Source organism: Pogona vitticeps, chromosome 5 (genome assembly GCF_051106095.1).
Source record: "Pogona vitticeps strain Pit_001003342236 chromosome 5, PviZW2.1, whole genome shotgun sequence".
NCBI classification, from domain to species: domain Eukaryota; kingdom Metazoa; phylum Chordata; class Lepidosauria; order Squamata; family Agamidae; genus Pogona; species Pogona vitticeps.
Window position 1 is genome coordinate 39975340 of NC_135787.1, and position 23008 is coordinate 39998347.

At 40.5% G+C, this 23008-nt stretch overlaps 1 protein-coding gene across 3 annotated transcripts in view; it reads right to left on the reverse strand.

The window, feature by feature from the left end:
* TBC1D9 (TBC1 domain family member 9) overlaps positions 1–23008 on the reverse strand; it is a 72141-nt gene that overhangs the window by 48486 nt on the left and 647 nt on the right. For all 3 annotated transcript variants that reach the window (XR_013545860.1, XM_020783060.3, XM_073001630.2), the window contains exon 2: positions 2560–2670. Coding sequence is in view for 2 of the 3 variants with exons in the window: in XM_020783060.3 (XP_020638719.3) it covers positions 2560–2670 (111 nt within the window). In the remaining variant the exon portion in view is untranslated. The remainder of the gene's footprint in view (positions 1–2559; positions 2671–23008) is intronic.

Genomic DNA, 23008 nt, shown 5'->3' on the forward strand with positions numbered 1-23008 from the left:
CCATGGGTCACGAAAAGTCAGACACGACTTAACGAATAAAGAACAACAACAATTGTATACCCACTACATATGTGAAAAAAATTAAGGTCAAGCAGGCTCCAAATGGTCTTGAGTATGCACTTGAATACCTGTATCTAACAATGCTACAAACCTATGCATGGTTAAAGGTAAAGGTAAAGGTTCCCCTTGACAATTTTTGTCCAGTCGTGTCCGACCCTAGGGGGCAGCGCTCATCCCGCTCTTCAAGCCATAGAGCCAGCGTTTTGTCCGAAGACAATCTTTCCATGGTCACATGGTTAGATCACAGTAAAAGAGGTGAACTTCTTTTCAATAAATGTCAATTTGTTAAAGGTAGGGTAAATATATGATTAATGAATTAATAAATAAGGCAGTAAGCACATGATCTAGATGGGGTACCGTATTTTTCTGTGTATAAAATGACCCTTTAAACTTAAATAATTAGACAAAAAAATTGAGGGTTGTTTTATACACAAAAGGCAGCCGCTTTCCCTGCCTTTTGCAAAGCACCCCTTTGATCCTGAAGCACCCATGAAAGGGCTTCAGGATCAAAGGGGTGCGAGTGTGCTGCCCTTTCATGGCTGTGTTACCCATTTCCTAAGCCCTGCGGGGCTTAGGAAGTGGGTAAAGCAGCCATGAAAGGGCGGCAGGATCGCACCCCTTTGATTGTGAAGCACCCATGAAAGGGCTTAGGAAGTGAGTAAAGCAGCTGTGAAAGGTGGCAGGATCGCACTCCTTTGATCCTGAAGCAGCCAAATTTATACTGGTTTCAGGAACAAATGGGTGTGATCCTGCAAATTTTCTAATGTGGGGATTAGAAAGGGGGGGTCATCTTATCCATTGGGTCATTTTATAAGTAACAAATAGTGCAACTCCAGTTTAAGGAAACTAATTTTGAAAACAAATTAATCACTGCAGATACAAATACTGTACAAAATAATGTACATTCAAAGAGAGATACCCAAAAGGCATTCATTGACTTAATTTAAAAGATTTTTGGGTTCTTTTTTTACTACAGATATGTTGTATCTCTAAATGAAAAATACACTGCATTGCTATAGAATCAAATGAGGAAAAAAGCTGATCTAATTTATCTTACTTATAGCTGCACTTAACATTTTAAGTAAAGTAAGCCTATAATTCCTCTTTCCTCAAAAGAAAAGGGTTCACATGATTCATGATATACTCAGTCAGAAGTAAGAAAGGCACACAGCTTGGATATTTGGAAGCTGTGCACTGTTCTGAAATCTAGTATGATGACAGGCAGCATATATATATGTTTTAAAGAAATACATCTCTACCAATGGTTGAGAGCTGTTTTGCAAAATCTGTTTAACACTAATCACCGTTTGAATGAACCATGATTATCATCTAGGTAGATACAGGTATACACCACAGTTCATATTGCCAAGGGAAAAGAGGAAGGAGTTCTTATGGGAGAGAACATTAAGGAAAAGAAAAAAATGTATGAGTTGATGGCCCCATTCTCAAACAAATGTTCCATCTGCGCAATATCAGATTCATCACTCAGAATAAACTTACCAGTTTCCAGTGCCTATATTACAAAACAGTAAGATGTATTATTTATGATTTATTAAAATGTACATACTTCATGTTTACAAAAAAGCTTAATGTAAATCCATTAAGTTAAACTGATTAGAAAATATAATAAAACAAATTAAGCAGTAAAATTGTCCATTCACAATGATCTTGGGCAGCTGGCAGTACTGAAGTCAGAAAAATGGCTAGGCAAACTAATAAGTTTTAAGTTGTTAGCAGAAATACGTTACACTGGGAGCCTGCTTGATTTTTTGGAGGAAAGTCCTTCCACGTGATGGATACATAATGCAAAGGGTCTATTCTGTGCCTCTACCAATTACGTATCAGTTAGCCAAGGGCAAACATCCTTCTAATGTTTCACACATAAAGAAATCACAGAGCATTTTCTCCCCTCAGGCATAATCCATGTTGTACAATCAGCTATGTGACTGATTTCACAATCAGTGCTTGCCTGCTCGTACCACAGAGAGCCTGCCAGAGAGGGCAAAACACTCACACAGTTGTCCTCACACAAGCACATAAGCAAACAGGATTCCAGTCCAGGTACGATCAGCAAGGTCTCCCTTGCAGAACATAAACATCCTGTTAGATGACCCCATTCTGAGATACTTGGAGCTTTATAAGACTTTGAGCATAGTTCAACAAGTAACTGGTGGTCACTGCAAATCCTTTTGGCTCAGGGGTCGTTTGTGTATGGCAGAGAGCTCTACTGAATAGCATGGTTATCTCATTTTGCACTAGCTGCAGTGTCTGAATCAGTCTCAAAAACAGGCCAATGTGAGGCACATCCATCCTTACAGTTACCAACACATAGGTGGCAGACCATCCATATTGCAAAACAAACATGTGATGGGATTAAATGATTTAAGATTAAATCAATCTTTCCAGTCTGGTAATTACAGACTCCTGGCTAAAACGACGACCGGCTTTTTAAATTTAGCAAACTGATACTTTTTTTTTTATCATAGTCTAACTACTTACCACAGGCAATAGTCCAGTATATCATAGAGTCTGGAGCCTGGTATAGAATTCGGTATGGGGCTACCCTTGCATTTGAATCCAGCACAACATCAAGAGTTCCCACAAGGAGACCTGGAGAAAAAAGAAATCTGATGATGAGCGGCACCGATACCTCACACCAAACATATAAACCTGATGAAGTTTACAAAGCAGACGGGAATGTGTATTCAAAGTGTGAGCATCAGCAAGTATCATGACTTGATTGCTGGCCTTGGAAATGGGATGATGAGAAACCGGCAGGTGACTCTGAGCAATACAAAAGATCAAAATTGTGGCACAAGCATCTCAGGGCCTACATCACTACAAAAGCCAAATGGAACAAGAAGCAGGTCTGAAGAAATCTTTTTTTAAAAAAAAAATTATCATGTGATCCATCCTGGGTCCCAGTTTTGGAAACATAGCTACGACACAAATCAAATAACAAAACTGAAATAAAATGAGATTTAGGGAAGTACACACGGTTTTTCTGATAACAAATATAGCTGTAGAATCTATTACAGATCACATGGACTCTCCTGGTAGTGCTTCATGAATACTTCTGGAACAGGGATAGTAGTTGTGTTCTTTCTGCTCGCCATTCCTCTGATTTGTACTTCCTTTCTCTTATACTGCAAAGACCTTTAGGTTGACTGTTATACATATTCACCACAAATCCTTTCAAGCCACAGCCAGAACTGTTTTCAACTAAACACTGGCCTTTTCTCACCCATGTACTTATTTGAGAAATTAGCCTGGGCCACTATCCCTCTGGATGCATCTAGGAATCTTTATAGTTTAAGCAATTTCTAAACACTATCACATTGCATAGGTCCAGTCTCCTTTGGTTATAATTGGGGTTGAGATATCACCTAGTATTTGGAATTTCTCTGAATTATTAAAATGAGACATCTTGTAGCTGATCTTTCTTTTCATGAAATGTATCTGTTCCTGGCCAAGAACAAGGAATCGCTCAATATTCCCCATTCAATTCACATTATCAGCTCTTTCTCCCTAATTTTACTCAGAGTCAATAAAAGGGAGGCAGAGTCTACTTGACATTAACATATTGAACTACCCGCTGTTACTATAAGCTGAGTAATAAATAATTGAGTGTTATCTGAGGATTTTGACCTTGACTGTCACATCCCCTCTTTGGCCTTTACTGTATATGAAGAAAATGCTTCAGTAAACATTTTTCCCAGCATTTCTTTGATAAGCTGAACATGTATTCAAAAATTAACTTCCAAAATATATGGTTTATGGAAAAGTGCATCAGAGCTAGCCTTACCATAGTTAGGTGTAGCACAAAGAAAGAAATTTCCAGCTCAAGGTTGCCTGAAGCTTTGTATGCCTTTGCACATACCATAGTAAGAGTGGAAGAGGAAGAACGGCTGCTTGAAGTATCATAATGACTGGGAAGCACTTTGTATACAGCAGTCCTATTTGCTATGGTTGCACTGGTTATTTTCCATATTATGAAAGACAGATATGTGAAGTGGACTCTATTCTATAAACATTCACATCATAATAAATCAGTGATTTCTGTGGTTGCTTAATGGCTGTTTTTTTTTCACTACAGCTAAGTGCATGTACAGTTGTACTATCTGGATGAGAAAAGAAAACAAGCATAAAGTACTGTCCAATGCTATGGAGACAATCAGATAGAATGCTGAAAGCTTGAGGGCTTCCAGGTAGACCACAGCTATCAAAATACACTATTCAACTATTCCTACTGTCCTCTTCAATCACGAAATGAGGTCACCCCATGGGCTCCCAGCTGGCCAAATGAGGAGCCATTCAGCTAAAGATACAGTGGTGCCTCGCTTAATGGGCACCCCGTGTAACGACAAAATCGCATAGCGATGAAGATTTTGCGATCGCTTTGCAATGGTCTGAATGGGGTTTTTTTCGCTTTGCGATGATCGGTTCCCTGTTTCGCTTACCGATTATCGCAAAGTGATGATTTTCTCCCAGCTGATCGGCGGTTCTAAAATGGCTGCCGGGTAAAAAAATGGCCGCCCGCTGTGTTTGGGGATGGATTCCTCAGTTACCGGGCAGCGAAAATGGCTGCCGTAGGGAGGATCTTCACTTAAAGGTCAGTTTTAAGCCCATAGGAACGCATTGAAGGGGTTTCAATGCATTCCTATGAGCTTTTTTAAATCGCATAGCGACAAAATCGCTTAGCAGCGATTTTTGCTGCACCGATTAACGTCGCTATGCAAGGCACTACTGTACACACATTTTACACTCAAGGACAGAATCTTGCTATGTACTTTTGTTTCCTATAAAACTGATCATACATGTCATCATGTTATGCTAGAAATCAGCTAGCAATGACTCATGGGAAAACAGTATTTCATTTAGATTTTAGTACAATGCTGAGAAATCTTTGGACTTCCAGATGTTTTCAATTCCCAGAAGCCTGAGCCAGGACAGGCAATGGAAAAGGCTCATGGAACTTGCAGTTCAAAACATCTAGAAGGCCAGAGATTCCCAATTCTGTTCTGGTACCTGAGACTTAAATTAAAATAGATTCAATTTATTCAGCATCTAAGTGACCCCAGTTTCTTATAGCCAATCTTACTGTAGCCCAAAGGCCAGCAACAGGAAGCATATAACACACCTGTTACAAGATCTGCACTAGCTACCAGTCCATTTCTGGGCCCAATTCAAAGTGCTGGTCATTACCTATAAAGCCCTATGCAGCTTGGGTCCAGGCTAGCCGAAGGACCGTATCTCCCTATATGCTCCTTCTTGGCGATTAAGCAGCAGAGGAGACCCTCCTCTCAGTGCCATTGCCAGCACAAGCACAGCTGATGGGGACATGGAAGAAGGCCTTCTCTGTGGCAGCTCCCAGGCTATGGAACACTCTCCCTCAGGAGATCAGGATGGCCCCTTCCTTTTTATCCTTTCGAAAAAAGCAAAAGACCCATCTCTTCAGGCAGGCTTTTAACAATTATAACTGAATCCCTGAACCCAATTTTAGCAGAATTTTCAATCTTTTTTAACATTTTATTTGAATTAATACACTACAAAACACACATTAATACACTACAAAAAACCCCAACAAGAAATGAACCCCCTCCCCTCAATCTTTTTTGTTTTCAAGTTTTAATCTTTTAATTGTAATTTAAATCATATATTGTTTAATTTATCTTTTAATATTTAACTTATTGTATTTTTAAATTGTATGAATTTTAATGTTGTGAGCCACTTTGGGTCCCTTGTTGGGAGAAATGAGGCAGAAATAATAATAATAACAATAGTAGTAGTAGTACAATTATTAATCATACTGTAGCAAATTAATGCATAAAGCTCTCTGCAATAGATGGGGCAGTGGGTTGTCTTTTATCTTGGGAGAGACTTCACCTTGAGAATCATATCACCATTCTCAAGATTAATGCTAACTGAAGCAGCAACATGTTCCAAATACTTAACATGTTCACATGCTGCATGATATTATTAGCAGAGCTCTGATTTGCAACTGTGGAGTCTTGAGTTCAAGCCACAATCACTTATCCAAAGGGAATGTTTGGCAAATGCAACTGCTCCCTTTCTCATATTTTGCTCCCCTTCTCTTTAAATATGGCCCACATTTTGTGTCATCTCATGCTGATCTGCCACTTTGCTGAAGGGCTGTTTACAACAAGCAGCTTCTTCCTGCTTTAAGGGTAGTGGTAGCAACAAAATCCAAGACATTCAGTTATTAGACCCTTGTTCCCACTCTCCTGTTTAGAGCCGCTGAAGGGAGGACAGCAATGAAATCCCACAACTCACTTATCAAAGAAGCCATCTCATTGTTACCTGATGCCATACTTCACTGCTAGCCATTTTGGAGGGGTGCATAGAAGCAGAGCCCTTGGCAATGGAATAGAATATTAGGGGGTCAATCAGTAGCCATATTTGGAAAAGACTTCATTGATAGGAAATGAATGTCACAATTTCTGGATGTTATAAAGACACAAACTTACTTTGTCAGGATTGCTTAATAAGCAGCATACAAAAGGCTCGACAAATCAAATCAAACAAAACCAAATCAATAAAATAAATATCAGTACGAACTTCTATTTTATTGTAATTGCAACAGGAAGCACTTTGAAATAGTAATATTAATATTAATTAATATTAAGCTCACAACAGAAAGCTTAAATAATAATGGTGTGACATTTTGTTCATTTTGCAAATTATCTCAAGCAACAACAGCTCTCCAAAGAGTAACCATGTTTTAGCACATGATAAAGTGAAAGCTACCTGAGACATCAACCAAAGAGCAAAACACAACATATTTTCATTAACGTATTTTTGCAGTAAAAGCGCTAATTGTTTGCAGAGCTCTGAACTGCTGCTTTCTGGATTATGACTTCCATGGTGGGTGGGCGATGTTAATTCCAAAAAAAGTAACTTGTTTTCAAGCTTTGATGGTTTCCCTTGATACTAAGGAACATCCTTGTTTTTTATACTTGACTATCATTGTTCTACAAGCATCTGCCTTTGAGCACTTCATTGTGCCTGTCTAATCTTAAGAAAGAAGCCAGGATTTGGCCCAGAAAATGGTTTATAAATATTTAAATGAATACAATAGTGCATCTTATATCTTCCCTGGCTGACATTTTAACAGTAATTCCTGAACATAAACAAATGCTTTTCTACACTTGGGGGCAGGCAAATGTCTTGCTTGTGTGATATATTTTAACCAGATAAAGGCGATCAATCTGCACAGTAAACCACACAAATGAAAACTGGGGATGGATGGGGGGGGATCCATGAAGAAAATGTGGGCTTAAGAGCTAGCCACAGTTACCTCTTCTGTCTTGTGGGTACTACTCTCAAGGCAATGTGCATAACACAGCTGCCATTATCAGAAGGCTAGACTAACAATCCAGTTTTATGCATGTTTAATTCAGAAGGCAGCTTCATCACTTTCACTGGAACAGACTTTCAAATCCAAGCTCATATCCTTTTAAATTTTGACTGAATGGCATTTTTAAAGAAGATTTTTGGGGGGGGCAATGGAATATCTTGCTTTCTTAACATTCCTATTTAGTTCAGAAGTTGAACTTTTTGGCTCCTGGTTTTACAAACAACAGACATCTGCACACAGATATTGTCATGCAAAGATAATTTGGCAGGTCTTTTAAAAATTATTATGGATACAAAAGGTCAGCTGCTTCTCAATTTGGCACACTGTTTTAAGAGGTGCCAGTAAATGGTTTGTTGGTTGCTTTTGTTGTAGTTTTGAACAAAAAAAGCTTGATTAACACAGCCTGGTCTGGTTCTCTTTATTTCCAAGGCTAAAAACAGCAAAAAGACTAACACATTCTATGTGCATAAGCTTTTTGGGACAGCATGTTGCTTCAGTCCATGATAGCTTACAAATAAATGTATTCATGTTTAAAGAGTCATAAGACCTTTTAATATTGCTGCTGCAATAGACTAACATGGGCAAACTTCTGGAAATTATTGCAAGACGTATTTGTTCTGTGAAGGAGAATACTGCTAGCTTAACCTTTGAACAAAGGCAACTTTGTACCATATTTACTACCTTCTCTTGCTGGGTCGTTTCACCTACAAGGAACAAAGAGTAATACACACACAAATGTACATATGGGTACGCAAATTTATTTCTTGTGAGCGAATTCAGAATTGAAAAAAATTGGTAAAAGTTCCAAATTCCCCTCTAATCACACATTACTGTCCAGAAGTAATATCCACATATATCACAGTACTGAGATAAATCCTTTGGTGAGACTCCTAATAAAACATGTTTGAGGGGTTTCAGAGAATCCCAAGGTTAGTCTGTTCCCTGTGCCTTCTCTCTCTCTCCCTCCCCCCTCCCTCCCTCCCTCCCTCTCTCTCTCTCACACACACACACACACACACACACAAACACACACACACACACACACACACACACACACACAGAGAGAGAGAGAGAGAGAGAGAGAGAGAGAGAGAGAGAGAGAGAGAGAGAGAGAGAGAGAGAGAGAGAGAGAGAGAGAGAGAGAGAGAGAGATCTGCCCAGAGCTATCCTTTCCCTGGAAGGTGGCCATGTTGCTCCCTTTGAAGCTGTCAACTCTGCCACAGTCACCAATGGAGGTGCAAGAAGAGGAATGGTCAGGAAGGGCCTGTCCAGAGGGTGGGGAACTTCCTGGAAAGAGCCAGATTCCCGGGGTGGGGGGAATCAGGATCCAAAGAATCTAGAAGGAAGAATATATATGATTGCCCAGTTATAACAGCTTCACTGGCAAGATCTGGTTCCAGCAGATGTGGTTCTGGACACAATTCAAAGTGATGTTTATGACCTACAAAGCCCTCTTATACCATTTGGGTCCAGGCTACCTGAAAGATCATATTCTCCTATGGCTGTCAAATCTGCACAAGAAGCCCTTCTTGGTCTTCCCTGCTTCAGAGGCTTGTGTGAAAAAGATGTGAGAGCAAGCTGTCCCTGTGGCTGTTCCCAGGCTTTGAAACTCCCTTCTGTGGCTAGAATGGCCACCTTCCTGAGGTCTTTCTAGAACAGTTATCCTGGGGTACACAGACCCCACCAAGGGGTACAAACCAGGACATTTAAAGCGAAGCATGCTGCTTATATACCGCCCCATAGTGCTTCAAGCACTCTCTTGGCGGTTTACAAGTTAATTATGCAGGCTACACATTGCCCCCCCAAGCAAGCTGGGTTCTCATTTTACCAACCTCGGAAGGATAGAAGGCTGAGTCAACCTTGAGCTGGCTACCTGGGATTGAACCCCAGGTCATGAGCACATTACACGAACAAAAAAACAGAAAAATAGCAGAAAAAGCACATATGTCAATAGCATAAGTTGCTTATTTATATCCTGAGAAGTGAGACACTCCTTGGCTTCTTCCTTCTCTCCCCACCCATCACATGAGAACCCAGCCAATCAGCTTCCACTTAAAGGCAGTGTTCATTCTTGTTCTGCCACTCAGACGGGAGCTTGTGCCATCGGCTTGTTTCCTATAGACAGCAGTTTGTACAGGACAACACTCCTTATGGATTTTAACCCCTTTGCTGGCATGCTCATGCACGCTATCAGAGGTGATGAGAAAGAAGTATGAAGATAAGAGGATGGGCAATTCCCCCCTAAGCCCCCCCCTATGGAAATAGGTTGAGAAGGGATACACAAGTGAAAAAAAAGGTTGGAACCACGATTCTAGAAAGATACTAAATGCTTAAAGTAAATCTGCAGCAACAGACTGATTGGTTGGGTGAGGGGATTTAAAGAATACATCGCGGTTTTCTATTGTTAATTATTTCAAACCAGTTTTTACCCACATTCTTTTTTTTTAGTATAAGAACTAATCTAATGATGGCTTCACATTTGTAATGTATTGCTTTTTAATTATATTTGATTTTTAATTATATATTTGTGTGTGTGTGTGTGTGTGTGTGTGTGTGTACACACACACACACAGCTTCTCCCTTTATTCTGCTGAAATTCTAGGCTAAGGCTAAATCGGGCTCAATCCCAATGGTCTCTGAACTAGAAAAGGGGCAGGCTACCACAAGCCACTTGGACTGCATGGGCCTCAAACTGCACTGTAGCCACCAGGACTCTGCCCTGGAGTCAGGATACACACATTTTACACAGTTCTCAATAGAGTGCTCTGCATATTACATACAAAGCAGTTTTCCAGTGACAACTCATGACCAGAGCAGAGGAATTAGACCCCAAACTGTCCTGATCTACCAGCTGTTCAGGTACTAAGGAAAGCAACTGTTGCTGGTCCACCTTCAATTTTCCATCTGCATTGTGTATGCCTGCACTCTTGCCCGCTACACATCCCAGAGGACTGAATCCCAACTTGGGATGCACAATGGACTAACATATAGCCATGCAGACTGTCAGCTTCACTTGACTGGCTTCAGCTCTGTATGTCAATTCAAAGAATAACTAAGCCTAAATACAATCTATGCATTATAGATAACTGCAATATTTCTTTATTGATAGAATAAACCTGAGAGTCTTGGTACAGGAGCCAAAGCTCAAAAAAAATGTCAGACTCTGACACTGTCAGACCCTAAGTGCCAACAATGAATCATACTAAAAGACAGAAGAAGTGCATCAGCACACTCAAAATCCTGTGATGGCTCCCTGTGTGTGCTGCATTGTGTGGTCTGTGAGTGACTCCCGATGCACTTATACGCAGCTCTGAGAATATCAGTTTTCACTGTAAAACATCATTTTCCAGCTCTTAAGGTTGCCATTTGATCCTCATACATAAGACTCAGCAACAAATAAATACTGATATCCTTCAGCACACTTGACAGGCCACTTCTGACTATTCTGAAGGAATGAACTCCACTTCATTGACAAAAGGCTTATAGATGTGTGATGTTGCAACTACTGCCTTTACAGCCATACTGCCTGGGAATGTTGGGAACTGAGGGGAACCGTATTGGGGATGAAAGGCTCGGGAAAAGGGAAAAGGTGCATTCTGAATAACTTGAAGTTCTGCCCAGAAATTTAAATCCCTAATGCAGAAGAATCCTTTTTAATAGTCTGAATCAGCAGGAGGCTTGTACAGTGGCTGGGACTAACAGGACCAGCAGAGTGACCGAGCATATTCATCAAGCCCTCTGCAGACTCTTGGAGATGAAGAAACCTGTACAGCAAAGACACAAAACAGATGAGGAGCTCCCTGCTCAGAACATGCTTCCTTTGGATCAGGACCCTGTACTTGGCTGCCTGGCATGCTTTGCCAATCCAAGCAAAAAAGGACATTGCAGATTTGTATCTATGAGCTATTTTTCTCCAGAATAAAAATAGCCACGTTAAGCACACTTGGTTACACACACAAGTATCACGTTTTCCCAGGAGGCAGCTGTATTGATCTCTTTCAGAATGTGGGTGGGAGATGAGTTAAAACATGAAAGGGCGGGGGAAGACAAAATATTTCTTTCCATGTGAAGTTTTGTGGATTAAAACCCACTTACTCAGACACTTCTTAAATCTGAAGTGCATTTGAAAAAGTAGAGGGAAAAACTGCTGTCTTTAAAGTGACACCTTATTTTGTCTTCTCCGTTCTTTTCCCCCCAACATTTTTGTCAATGAACATCACATGTTATATCACCAATCTGGAGTATCCATAGCAAAAGAATTTCACAGAAGAGCACACATAAATCTCCTGCAGCAATGCCTTTATGGAGACCAACCAACATGTCAAGAAGTCAAAAGCACACTGCAGCATGTCCCAGTATTATTGTTCATTTATCTGAAACATTTTTATTCTGCTACTAACCAAAGAAGAAAGGCTCTAAGAGCAGTTCACATGCAATGAACAAAAACAAACTTTTCCTTGTTTTATAATTTTACAAGCCTTGCGACAAAAGGAAAATGGGAGGATGAGAGGACGGGAACAGAAAAAAGCAGGCATTCTTTCAGACAGGTGAAATGCCCCGCTTCTCACTTCATCTTCCTCTGCTACAGCCTTTTGGACCAGTTGCTGGTTGTGTCAGTTAAGGTAGAAGCTTTTAACACCATGCTTTAGGACATGATTACACTGCTGAATTAAAGCGGGAGCTGATTCAGGTTTTTAGAAATCAATCTCACATGGTTTTTGGACTGGTGTGTGCATCCTCACGGAACCTTTAATGTGGTTGTAAGCTGTGTAGTATATTGATACTTTGGTACCCCTTGTCCCAGTTTTCCCACTTTTTCTTCTCTACCAGGAAAAAATCTTGACTTCAAACATACCTAGTGCCTTTCTTGAGGCAGAGTCTGACTGCCTTGAGACAGCTGATTTTATTCAACACAGTCCACAACTACCGTAACAGGTGTTTCCTCTGTCCTTTAAGAATTGTCATACTGTATTTTGTCTAAATTGTGTTTTTTACTATTTCATTCTTTAAACATAAATTTTCAAGTGGGACAGCATTATATCAATGCAGCACTAAAACAGATGGGGGAGAAAGAGTTCAGATTGCAGGATATTCTACAGTCCAAAGCCCGTTATACTCAGCACACAAAACCAGGCAAAAACTACAGACTCAATTTACTCTGGCACAGGTGACCACAGATACCAGACAAGATTTTTTTTTTTAAAAAAAAGGGGAGACCAGAGTTGATTCGAAATAAGCAATCCCCATGCATTTGTTAAAAAACCTCTGTTTCCTAGCCAAAAAATGTGTGTGCTTAGCTATATGTCATGTAGTTGGATAATTTAAATTCAATTTCAAGTGTGTTAATGCAAAAACAAGAGCATCACAACATGTAGTCAAGCCCTATTTTGTCCTCAAACTCCTGAAATACTCTGCATCCCACCAACACTCCTTTGGTTTAATTAACATCCAGGCTGCAGAAGGTCTGAAGAATTTGTGACACTTTGATTTGTCCTCTTCAAAGTAATTTCTATTTACTATGAGTCACAGAACAGATGTTCTTTTGTTCCAGAAATTTACATCTATTGTTGGGATTTTTGGTATGATTGCATTCCCCATTGTGTCAACCCTGTTACTATATCTGAACCAAAAGCAATCAGCATGATACCATTCACAAAGTGACACCAAGCAAGGGAAAATCCCAAAAGCTGACACTTTTTTCATCCATTAACCACTTCTCACCCAAACACAAGGCAACTAACATGCCTGTCTTTCCACAAGAGGGTATCCTGCAAACCAGTGGTTCCCAACCTTGGTAAACCTAGGTGTTCTTGGACTGCAGTACCCAGAAGCCTCCATCATCAGCTGCACTGGCTGGGATTTCTGGGAGGTGTAGTGTGAGAACACCTGGTTAACCAAGGTTGGGAACCACTGGTTTGCAGGATACCCTCTTGTGGAAAGACGGGCATGTTAGTTGCCGTGTGTTTGGGTGAGAAGTGGTGACTGTTATCACTAGTGTTGTCAACATTCAGGCTACCCTTTGCTACGGAACGCTTGGCATCTTTTTTCCCTGCTGGCAATATGAATTTTCTGAATGATGCAGAGTTTAATATCCAAGGACAAGGCCATGTGGACAGTGTTTGAGCCTGAGTAAAGGGACAAACAAACTCAACGGAAAGTTGGTAGCAGTGGAAAGAGAGAGAGAGAGAAAAGTACTAAGCAATGCTTATTAAAGAAAACATGTTTATTCCTGTGGTGCTTTAAAGAGCTAATTACCTAAATAGTCAAGTGACAAGGCAAAATTTGGTTTGGCATCAGTATCATAGAGAAGGGATATGACATCAGGATATTCTACAGGTGAGTGATATACACTCAGTTGCCACCTGCACCATAAAGTCTAGTATCATTTACTTTTGTGCTGTGGCATCATAATACCCTACATGTCCTTCTCCAGTCCCACAGCATCAGCTACCAGCAAAGCAAGGGCAGGTGGTAAAATATGGAATTCTATAGCTATGTACATGTGTTCAAACTGGGGTTCAATCAACATGTGAGAAATGAGTAGACTAACCCTGTCCTCTTCTTTGCTCATCTGAAAAGCAACTGTTTTGAAAAGTAAAGTTTCCTTTACATGTGGACAGTCTACAAAAAAGTCCAACTTCTTGTTAACAAGGAGCCCTTCTGTATATAAAAGAGACTGCCCTCTTCAGAACTGTTTTTTTAAAATGTGAGCAAAGAAGGGAAGGACAGAGTTAGCAGGCTGAGGATCTCACAAGAAGAAGCAAGTTCAATTAGTGAGGCTTGCTGTTTTGAATTGCAGCTACAAATTAGCCTTATGTCTTGTTTGGTTCCAGTGCAATCTGCAGGTGAAACCAACTGCAATAAGGGAATATTGCCTACAGAAGTGCACTGGCCATCTGACATAAAATGGTTATATTCCTTTGATACAATAATGCCTACTGCCTATGCAGGGGAACATACTTAATAGCTTTGCAAACTGTGGCAACTAGGCACAGCTTTTAAAGGGAGAAATGTTTCTCTTCCTGATTCTTAAATAAATCACTTCAAAAGATTTAAAACTAATAATCAGGGAACTGTACAACTGTATTTGGGTAAGAAAACTTTGGTTAACCAAGTTTTGTTACTAATAATTGTCTGGCAATTTTTAAGAGACTGCAGAATCGTGTAAGCAAGATCCATTTTTAAAACAAAGCGCTACTACTGATAGTCTGGCTACTTTCAGGGTGTCTAAAACTTATAAAGGATAACAGCTCTTAGGCTCTGATTTACCAATAGTTCCTGAACTTTGTTGCCCAAATGCAGGTACATCAATTCCCATCACTTTCAGTCAGCACAACCGACTGAGGATCATGGGAGTTGTAATCCAGCATTATGGATGTGGTGGTGCTGTGGACTAAACCACAGACGCCTGTGCTGCAGGGTCAGAAGACCAGCAATCATAAGAAGTTGTTTAACATGCCTTAACAAAGAATAATTTACCTAAAGAGGTGTTTATTTTGATATATGTTGCAGAACGTCTTATTGGAACAATGAAACACCAGTTTCAAATAAACGTTCATCTTGTTTTATAAACCAAGCATCTGTGGACAGTTAATTCATTTATAGTGGTTAGCAAACAAAGTTTGCTAGTTAACACAGTTGTTAACAGCTTGACTCTCTTTGTTTTTAAACTTGTGCTCTTATGCACTCTTATTTCCGCCTAGAGTGGTTGTTCAACTAGATAGGCGGGGTATAAATACAATACAGTGGGGTCTTGACTTACGAACGGCCCGAGCTACGAACATTTTGACTTACGAACTGCTCTCATAGGAAAATATTGACTTGACTTACGTACTTAGATTTGAGTTACGAGCTAAAAAACCACGTGGGAGGCAGGGAAAGTGCAAAATTTGAACTTTCAGTTAACTGTTGGCCAGTGAAAAGGGTGCCTGTCTGCTTCCTCACTCCTCCCAGCATTTAGAGAGTGGATTGGGAGACAGTCTTCAGACTGCCTGGTACTGCCTGGACTGTATTTTCCCTGCCTTCCCTGAACCTTTCTTGACCTAAGAAAAAAAGAAACAAAATATCCCCCTCTAGTGGTCGAAGGCGGAATAGCAGCTTCCCATTAGTTTCTATGGACGGAAAAGAGCAGATACGGATCAAATGGTTTTCAATGCATTCCTATGGGAAATGCAGATCTGACCTGTGAACTTTTTGACTTGAGAACCGCCTTCCAATACGGATTAAGTTCTCAAGTCAAGACCCCACTGTAAATAAATAAGATCGAATCCACGCGATGGAGTGAGCTCCCGTCACTTTGTCCCAGCTCCTCGCCAACCTAGCAGTTCGAAAGCATGTAAATGCCAGTAGATAAATAGGTACCATCTCGGTGGGAACGTGACAACGGAAACTGTCTTCAGACAGGCACTGGCTCTATGGCTTGAAAAGCGGGATGAGTGCTGCCCCCTAAAGACAGACACGACTGGACTGAAAATATCAAGGGGAACCTTTACTTTACCTTTTTAATCCAGCATTGCCTGGAGACTCACAGTTGGAAAATACTATCTTCATTATTTACTCATTTTTTAACAAGAGCCTGGTACAAAAATTCACCATTAATGTCGCCTCATGGTGATAGTGAAAGGTTGAAGGAGAGAAAACATTGGCTAGTTTAAGATTATTCTAACTACATTAGAATCTGAAAACAACTGTTTCATACTTTGAGATGAGAGAACTGTGGCCCTCCAGATGTTCTGGGACTCTAATGTCCATCAACTCCAGACAGAATGGCAAATGGACAGACTAACAGGAGTTGTAATCTAAAATCAAGTGAATGTTTTATGTGTTCTCTACTATCATTACAATATACCAGGTAGCCCTTTAGAAGAACTAGATAAACCAGTTGTAGTAATTGTTTCCTGTCAGCTCTGTAATGGCTCATCAGTTTTCCTCCTTCTCACAAGACAGTCCATGTGGTTCACTCAACTGTTTTACATTTTGTTTTTCACCCCAATTATCACCCATATGACTTGGCTGGCAAAAACACAATCACGCCAGCTCCCTGATCCTTTCTCTGTTTTTTTCCCCCAAGAAGATTATCCCCAAAGGAATTTACTGGAGGCCAGTCTGATAAGCAAAGCATTTCAAAAGAATCATATTCAAACAAACAGTGAGATTTAAGTTGTAGAATGAAAAGTGGTTGAAGATTTATAAAGAAAATATACTTGAGTAGCCTAGAACTCCAGGCCAGACAAAATTATAAAAAAGAGGTCATAAGGACCACAAGATCAAGAATAATTGCTTGATATAAAAAAAAGATCTCTCCTCTGAAGTTTGTCATTTTTGGAAAGAGGATTTGATACTTGTTTTGTCACCGAAGTGTCCCCTTGAAATCTAGAGGAAATGATAGTGCTGCTGCAATCCAAAAGCCAGAACCATATGATGCTGTAGTGGATGCTATGCCATCCTCTTCTCCACCCTAATAATAAGCAAGCCCTTTTCAGGGTTTTCCAGGTAGAGAATACTCAAAAGTAGTTTACCATTCCCTTCTTCTGGGGATACCCTGGGACTGTGCAGCTTGCCCAAGGCCACACAGGCTGCATCTACTTGCAGGTGACACAGTGAGGAATTGAACCCTCAGCCTCTGACTCTGCAACCAGAGAACTAAACCACTGAGCTGTCCTACAAATGTGGGCTTTGGAGCCCATCATCCTTGGCTATTGGCCACACAAGCTAGAAACAGTGAGGGTTGTAGTCCAACATCTCCGACAAGCACCAGGTCATGGTAGGCAGCTTTACCATGTCTAAATCAGCATTCTGTACACAATACAATCACAAGGAAGGCTATTATCACAATTTACTCACAGGCAATTGAGCTCAAAGGTCACCTAGATACACCACTGAAGACCTTGGTCAGTATACAACAAATTCCCCACAGATGTTACTACTAAGCAACAGCCATTTAGAGGCTACCTAAACTGTAGGTAAAGGTAAAGATTCCCTTGGACAATTAAATCCAGTGGTGTCCAGCTCTAAGGGCCAGCGCTTATCCCCGTTTGTGAACTGAGGAGCTAGCATTTGTGCATAGGCACTTTTCATGCTCACGTGGTTGGCATGACTAGACACAAAATGCTGTTACCTTCCCACTGAGGTGGTTCCTATTCATCTACTCGCATTTTTGCATGCTTTCGAACCGCAAGCCTGGCAGGAACTGGGACAAGCAATGGGAGCTCACCCTGTTGCACAGATTCAAACTGCTGCTGACCTTTCAACTGACAGCTCAGAGGCTTAACCTGCAGCGCCACCCACGTTCCTCTAAACTCTGTATCTCGCTGATCCCTAAAAGAAATGATTTGAAGTTGCCTTTTTTCCTCCCCACACATCCTTTATCCCTCATGTGTTGCGTCCTGATCATAGACTTCACAAGCAAGAATCTCATCCTATTATTTTGTCAGCTACTTTCAGAGTCTTTTTGGTTAAAGAGCTGAGTACACCTACTTTATATAAATATCGGAATGGTGCAAAGTTGATCTAATCTTGCTTTGTGGTAAAGATAAAAAAACAGTACTGTACTACTCTTTTCTCTTTCCCCTTCCCTGTAGACAAAGACACTGTTGTCCAGGGATAAGTCATAAGGACAAATGCATTGAGTTGAAAATGTTTACATAAATAACTGGAACTTATTGATTTTCCACTTAAAGTGAAACAGAAACAAATCATTTACACCGAGCATGAACTCTGGTGGGCCATGGCAGAGTGCTAGAGAGGGGTCCCTATCCGCCACTAGCACTGCAGGTACTTGCATAAGTCTTCTAAGCGTGTCTGTGTTGTGTATCAACCCCTAACATGGCATTCCAGGTAAGCAATATATTTAAGGAGCAGTGTTAGCCATTCCACCCTGCCCCTTGAGTTTCCAAGGCTATGCCGTGATTTGAACCTGGGTTTCCCGAGTGCTGGTCTGACACTTCTATGCATGTAGCCTTTTACTATTTTGGTTGATTTGTTTTCTGAAGAACCCACTACCATCATGCCCATTTTTTTTCAGTTTGTAGGGATGGTTTTCCACACACACTCTTAGAGGTACCGAGTCATCAGAAAATATCTCCCATTTTGTTTCTTCTTGCTGCCACAATTCCCAAAGGCAGAAGGTACTGTTAAGAATCTTCGAAGGAAAAATATGTGACGTGTCCCAAATGACAGAGAGAACAAGTTTCAGGTGATTTTAAAATCACCTGAAAATATACACAGGCAAAAATGCTGCTGCTTAGTATAGTAAATCATACTTGAATAGGCCCTTTTGAATCAACAGAATTTACAGAAGAGTTCACTCACGAAATTCCCACTGATTTAGTTTACTGCAATCCTTTAAGAAACAGGATTTTGGCTACATATGTTATTTGATGAAAATATGTTATGGCAATCCATCTTCAATATTGTTACAACAAGGGATAGTTAACTGCTTTGTCTTAAACCTCAGAAAATTGTAATTATGCTACTGGAGGAATGGAAGGGAAAAATAGAATTAAAGTGTGATTTGTAACCCACAGTGAATTTAAGTAGTAGCCAGCAGCCTTGTAGATCCTGGGCTGAATGCTTTACCACATTATTGTTGTAGTTATGATGGTCGGGAGGCATTTGAAAGAGCAGACCAACACACATTTTTAATTTAACTTGTTTAAGAATTCAAGAATATAAACTTGACTTTCTTTCTTTTCTTTTTTCTTTTTGCCTAATTTGGGAACACAAAGGCTCCAAATGGCTAGAAGAAATCCATAATAGTGAGAGAAAACTATTCTGTCTCCCTCAAAAGCCAATGGATAGCTATGTTGCCTCTCACTTGAGGAAATGGATTGGAAAGATCTCCAGCCCTATTTCACTGGCTAAAACTAGAACTATTTGTCCAGTCTGTTGGGAATAGCTCAAAGTACACACTTGTGTGATCCAGCTGCTGCCATAAAAACTTCTATTTACAAAATAGTTCATTCTATACAAAAGGCCTATGTACAAAGACACATTATCTTGTTTCCCTCAGGAGACTGAAAAGCCGCCTGACCAAGAACACAGATTTATGCACACATCCCACTGACTGTACTTGAAAGCAGCAGTAAATCATAAAGAGAAACAATACATGGAATGAAGATTAAGGACCTGCAAGTCCTGTGGAGCAATGGTTAAACTACAGTGCTGCAGTCAAGCCTCCACTCACAACCTGAGTTCAATCAAAACAGATTCAGGTAGCCTTCCATCCTTCTGAGGCCAGTAAAATGAATACCCAGCTTGCTAGGGGGGCAAAGTGTTCCTTGCATAGTTATCTTGTAAACTGCACCGAGAGTGCTCTAGCACTATGGGGCAATATATAAGTCAAGACAATCATCATGTTAAATCTGCAATGAACCTTACAGGTGCTTCTCCTAAAGGCAATTGTTAACCTCATACCTGACCTTACGATTGCTTATGAGCAGTAAGGATGAAGGGTGGGACTTACATATTTAATGGATTCCCCTCATCATAACAAATTATGGAAGTGAAAGCCCCATAGCAGTATGAGATAGAGCAGCCCCTCTACCTGCAAGTGGCTCCCTCTGTGTTCCTCCAGTCAACAATCTGCTGAAGCAGGAGAACTGTGATATATCTTTAGGCCTGCAAAGCCTTGTATGGAGGTAGCCTCTGATGGAGACCACGGGGCTTTATAACCATCAGGAAATTTGATGATTCCCACAGTCCAGTGGGGTACTGTTCTCCCCAATGACTGGAGAAACAGCAAGGGAACAGAATACAGGTGGAAGGGACTGTTCTACCTAGTACAGTGGACCCTTGACTTACAGACGGCTTGACTTACAGACTTTTTGAGTTACAGACTTCTCTGGCCGCAAAATTTAGGTTTGACTTGCAGACTGAGATTTGACTTACAGACCAGAAAAAAACCAAAATGGAACAAAAACGGCCTGTTACGGGATTAATCGGTTTTCAATGCACTGTAGGTCAATGGAGACTTGACTTACAGACTTTTTGACTTGAGAACCGCCTTCCAATACGGATTAAGTTTTCAAGTCAAGACCCCACTGTACTGCTATGGGGCTTTCACTCCCATAGTGTTTCTGTAGTCATGATTTTTGTCAGAGTTCAACTACAATTCTGCTTTTGTACTTTCTTCTTTCACTCATCAGAAGTCATTTCAGCATGTCAGAAGCAGCATTATCAGGCAAGTGCCTTCCCCAGTCCTGCTGTCCACGATCCAAGTAAAAATGTCATAGATTGGCCTGAGACATTTGCATGCAAAGCATGTAAATAGGTATGGTTCCTAAAAATCTAACCAAGTTCTTTCATATTTTATACAGAAAACTGTTACAGGCCAACCCTTTATGCCTCAAAGATCTTAATTCAGAATACTGCAGACTCTTAGCTAACTGAGTCTACTTTTAAATCTATTTTCACTTGTAATCTGACAAAATTTGTTGCAGTCAATGTTGCAGTTCTACACACACTTATTTGGAAGTGATTCCCAATTAACAAGCAAGACTTACTTTTACATAGATAGATATAGAGTTGAACTGCAAGGCAAAAGAGGTCAGTAGTGCTCAGTGCGTTCCTCTGTTTTATGCATTTACTCTGTTGCAAAGCAGTTGTCATGCTTTTGCAATATGCAGACATGTTACCTTTATTTCACAGAACAGCTTCAATGGACTGAATTCTTGACATACTGATACACTGCTTGCATAAAATACTGTACAGGATGGGTAGCTAGAAGTAATAATTTTTCATTTCAAAAGTTGACATTTGAACCATTGTTCGACTATGAATTTTCCAGGTACCCAAGAGGGAAAGCTGTTGTGTTTGAGTTGCAATTGAGACACAATTCTTTCAAACAGCCTTTAAATAAACTTATATTCACAAATAACCCAGATTTTTAAAACCTCTGCTACACAACACCCCAATGTTAGGATAAGGCAAGAAATTAGACAAAAGAGCTACACAAATTTCATTGCTACAGCACAGCTTTGTAGCAATCAGCAAATCATGAAAGAAGAGAAAGCAGAAGTTGATGTACTTATGATTTATTTTTGTGCTTTCCGTGCCGATAACTACCCACCACAACTACAGCACCACTGACAATTCATTATGACTAAAAGGCAGGGAGAATTGGAATTGCTATAAAGTAGGACTTGGCTAATGAAAGAGCCAAACTATAAAATTCTTCCAAGACCATTTCATTCAAAGCACCCTAAAAGGAATGTAAGTCCGGAAAACAGAAGCATTGCAATAATCTCTGAAAGAGTTGGAATTAACCGCATTGTAACAATAGCAGTATTAACATTTTTTTAAAACTCAAACCCCTCACCCCTCATTTATATTATATTATATTCTAAGGTCAATCCTGTGCTCTGAGATCAAAACTGCTTTACACATGTAAAAAAACTGAAACCTTTTTTCCTCCCTTGCCTGAAGAATTCTTCATTTTTTTACTGTTCCATTCCAGCAGAAGGAAAAAAACACAACCCATGCACAGTTAACAGTAACTGCAAAGACCTGTAGTCACTGCTGTCACCACTAATTTGAGCTATTAAATTGGAAGGAACTTTCTAGAACAGTAGGAATGTGGCTTTTGTACTCTTGACTGCTTCCGATTCTGTTGGGTGAAGAGGTCAATGAGAGCCACCAAATCAGTGCAGGAAAGCTGAAATTAGGGGCTCCCTTAATATCACTCATTTACAGTAGACTGCCCCTCCCCAATCACACTGCCCTCACACTGAAGTGTCCTTCCCCGTCCACCCCTTCTGCCACCCTCTGCCCTTTGGTCATAGAAAACTGTCAGTCATGCTAGAGTGTTTTAAACTACTAAACCCATAATCTCTAACCAGTGCAGTTGGGGATTAGGGGGATGTAGTCAACCATATTTTGAGGGCACTAGGTTGAGGAAGGCTGATGAAGGCCATAAAAAGGGTGCATCCTCCTAACCGAAACAGAAATGTTACTGTTCCAGCCTGAAAAGTCAGATTGCTCATGACTGATCTCGTCTTAATAGGAGACACAAGCAAGGCGCTCCAAGGAATAAATGACTGGCTTTGGGGAAGGTGTTCAGTCCTCATTCACTGTGATGTCAATCAGGTTTACTACCTTTCATTCCGTCAGGTTTACTACCTTTTACTATCTTTCATTCCAGGCACAGCATGTCTACAGGAAGGTGATGCAACCTACACAGAGGCCATTTCCACAAATGCATTCTAACAGCTAAACTCTCCTGCACCTGGTTACATGGAAGATCTCAGTAAGTAGAGCTTATTTTCACAGAAGCATGGAAGGACAGCAGCCTAAAGGTTCTCTCCACAAAACCTATCATCATCCTCATCCCTGTCGCTTCATGGAAATTTTGTCCCTTCTAGACATGACCCTATAAGCCCTTCACAAGTAGTAACTCCACATATCAGCCACCAAAGGTAAAAACAGCATCACCAGGACACAACGATGATGTAATGGCCATGACCTCATGATGATGACAGTGGTGATGATACAGTCCAAGAAAGCTGGCACGTCTAACAAAAAAAAGGGGGGGTATCTGAGGCTTACTGCTGGAATGACCAAACACGGAGATAA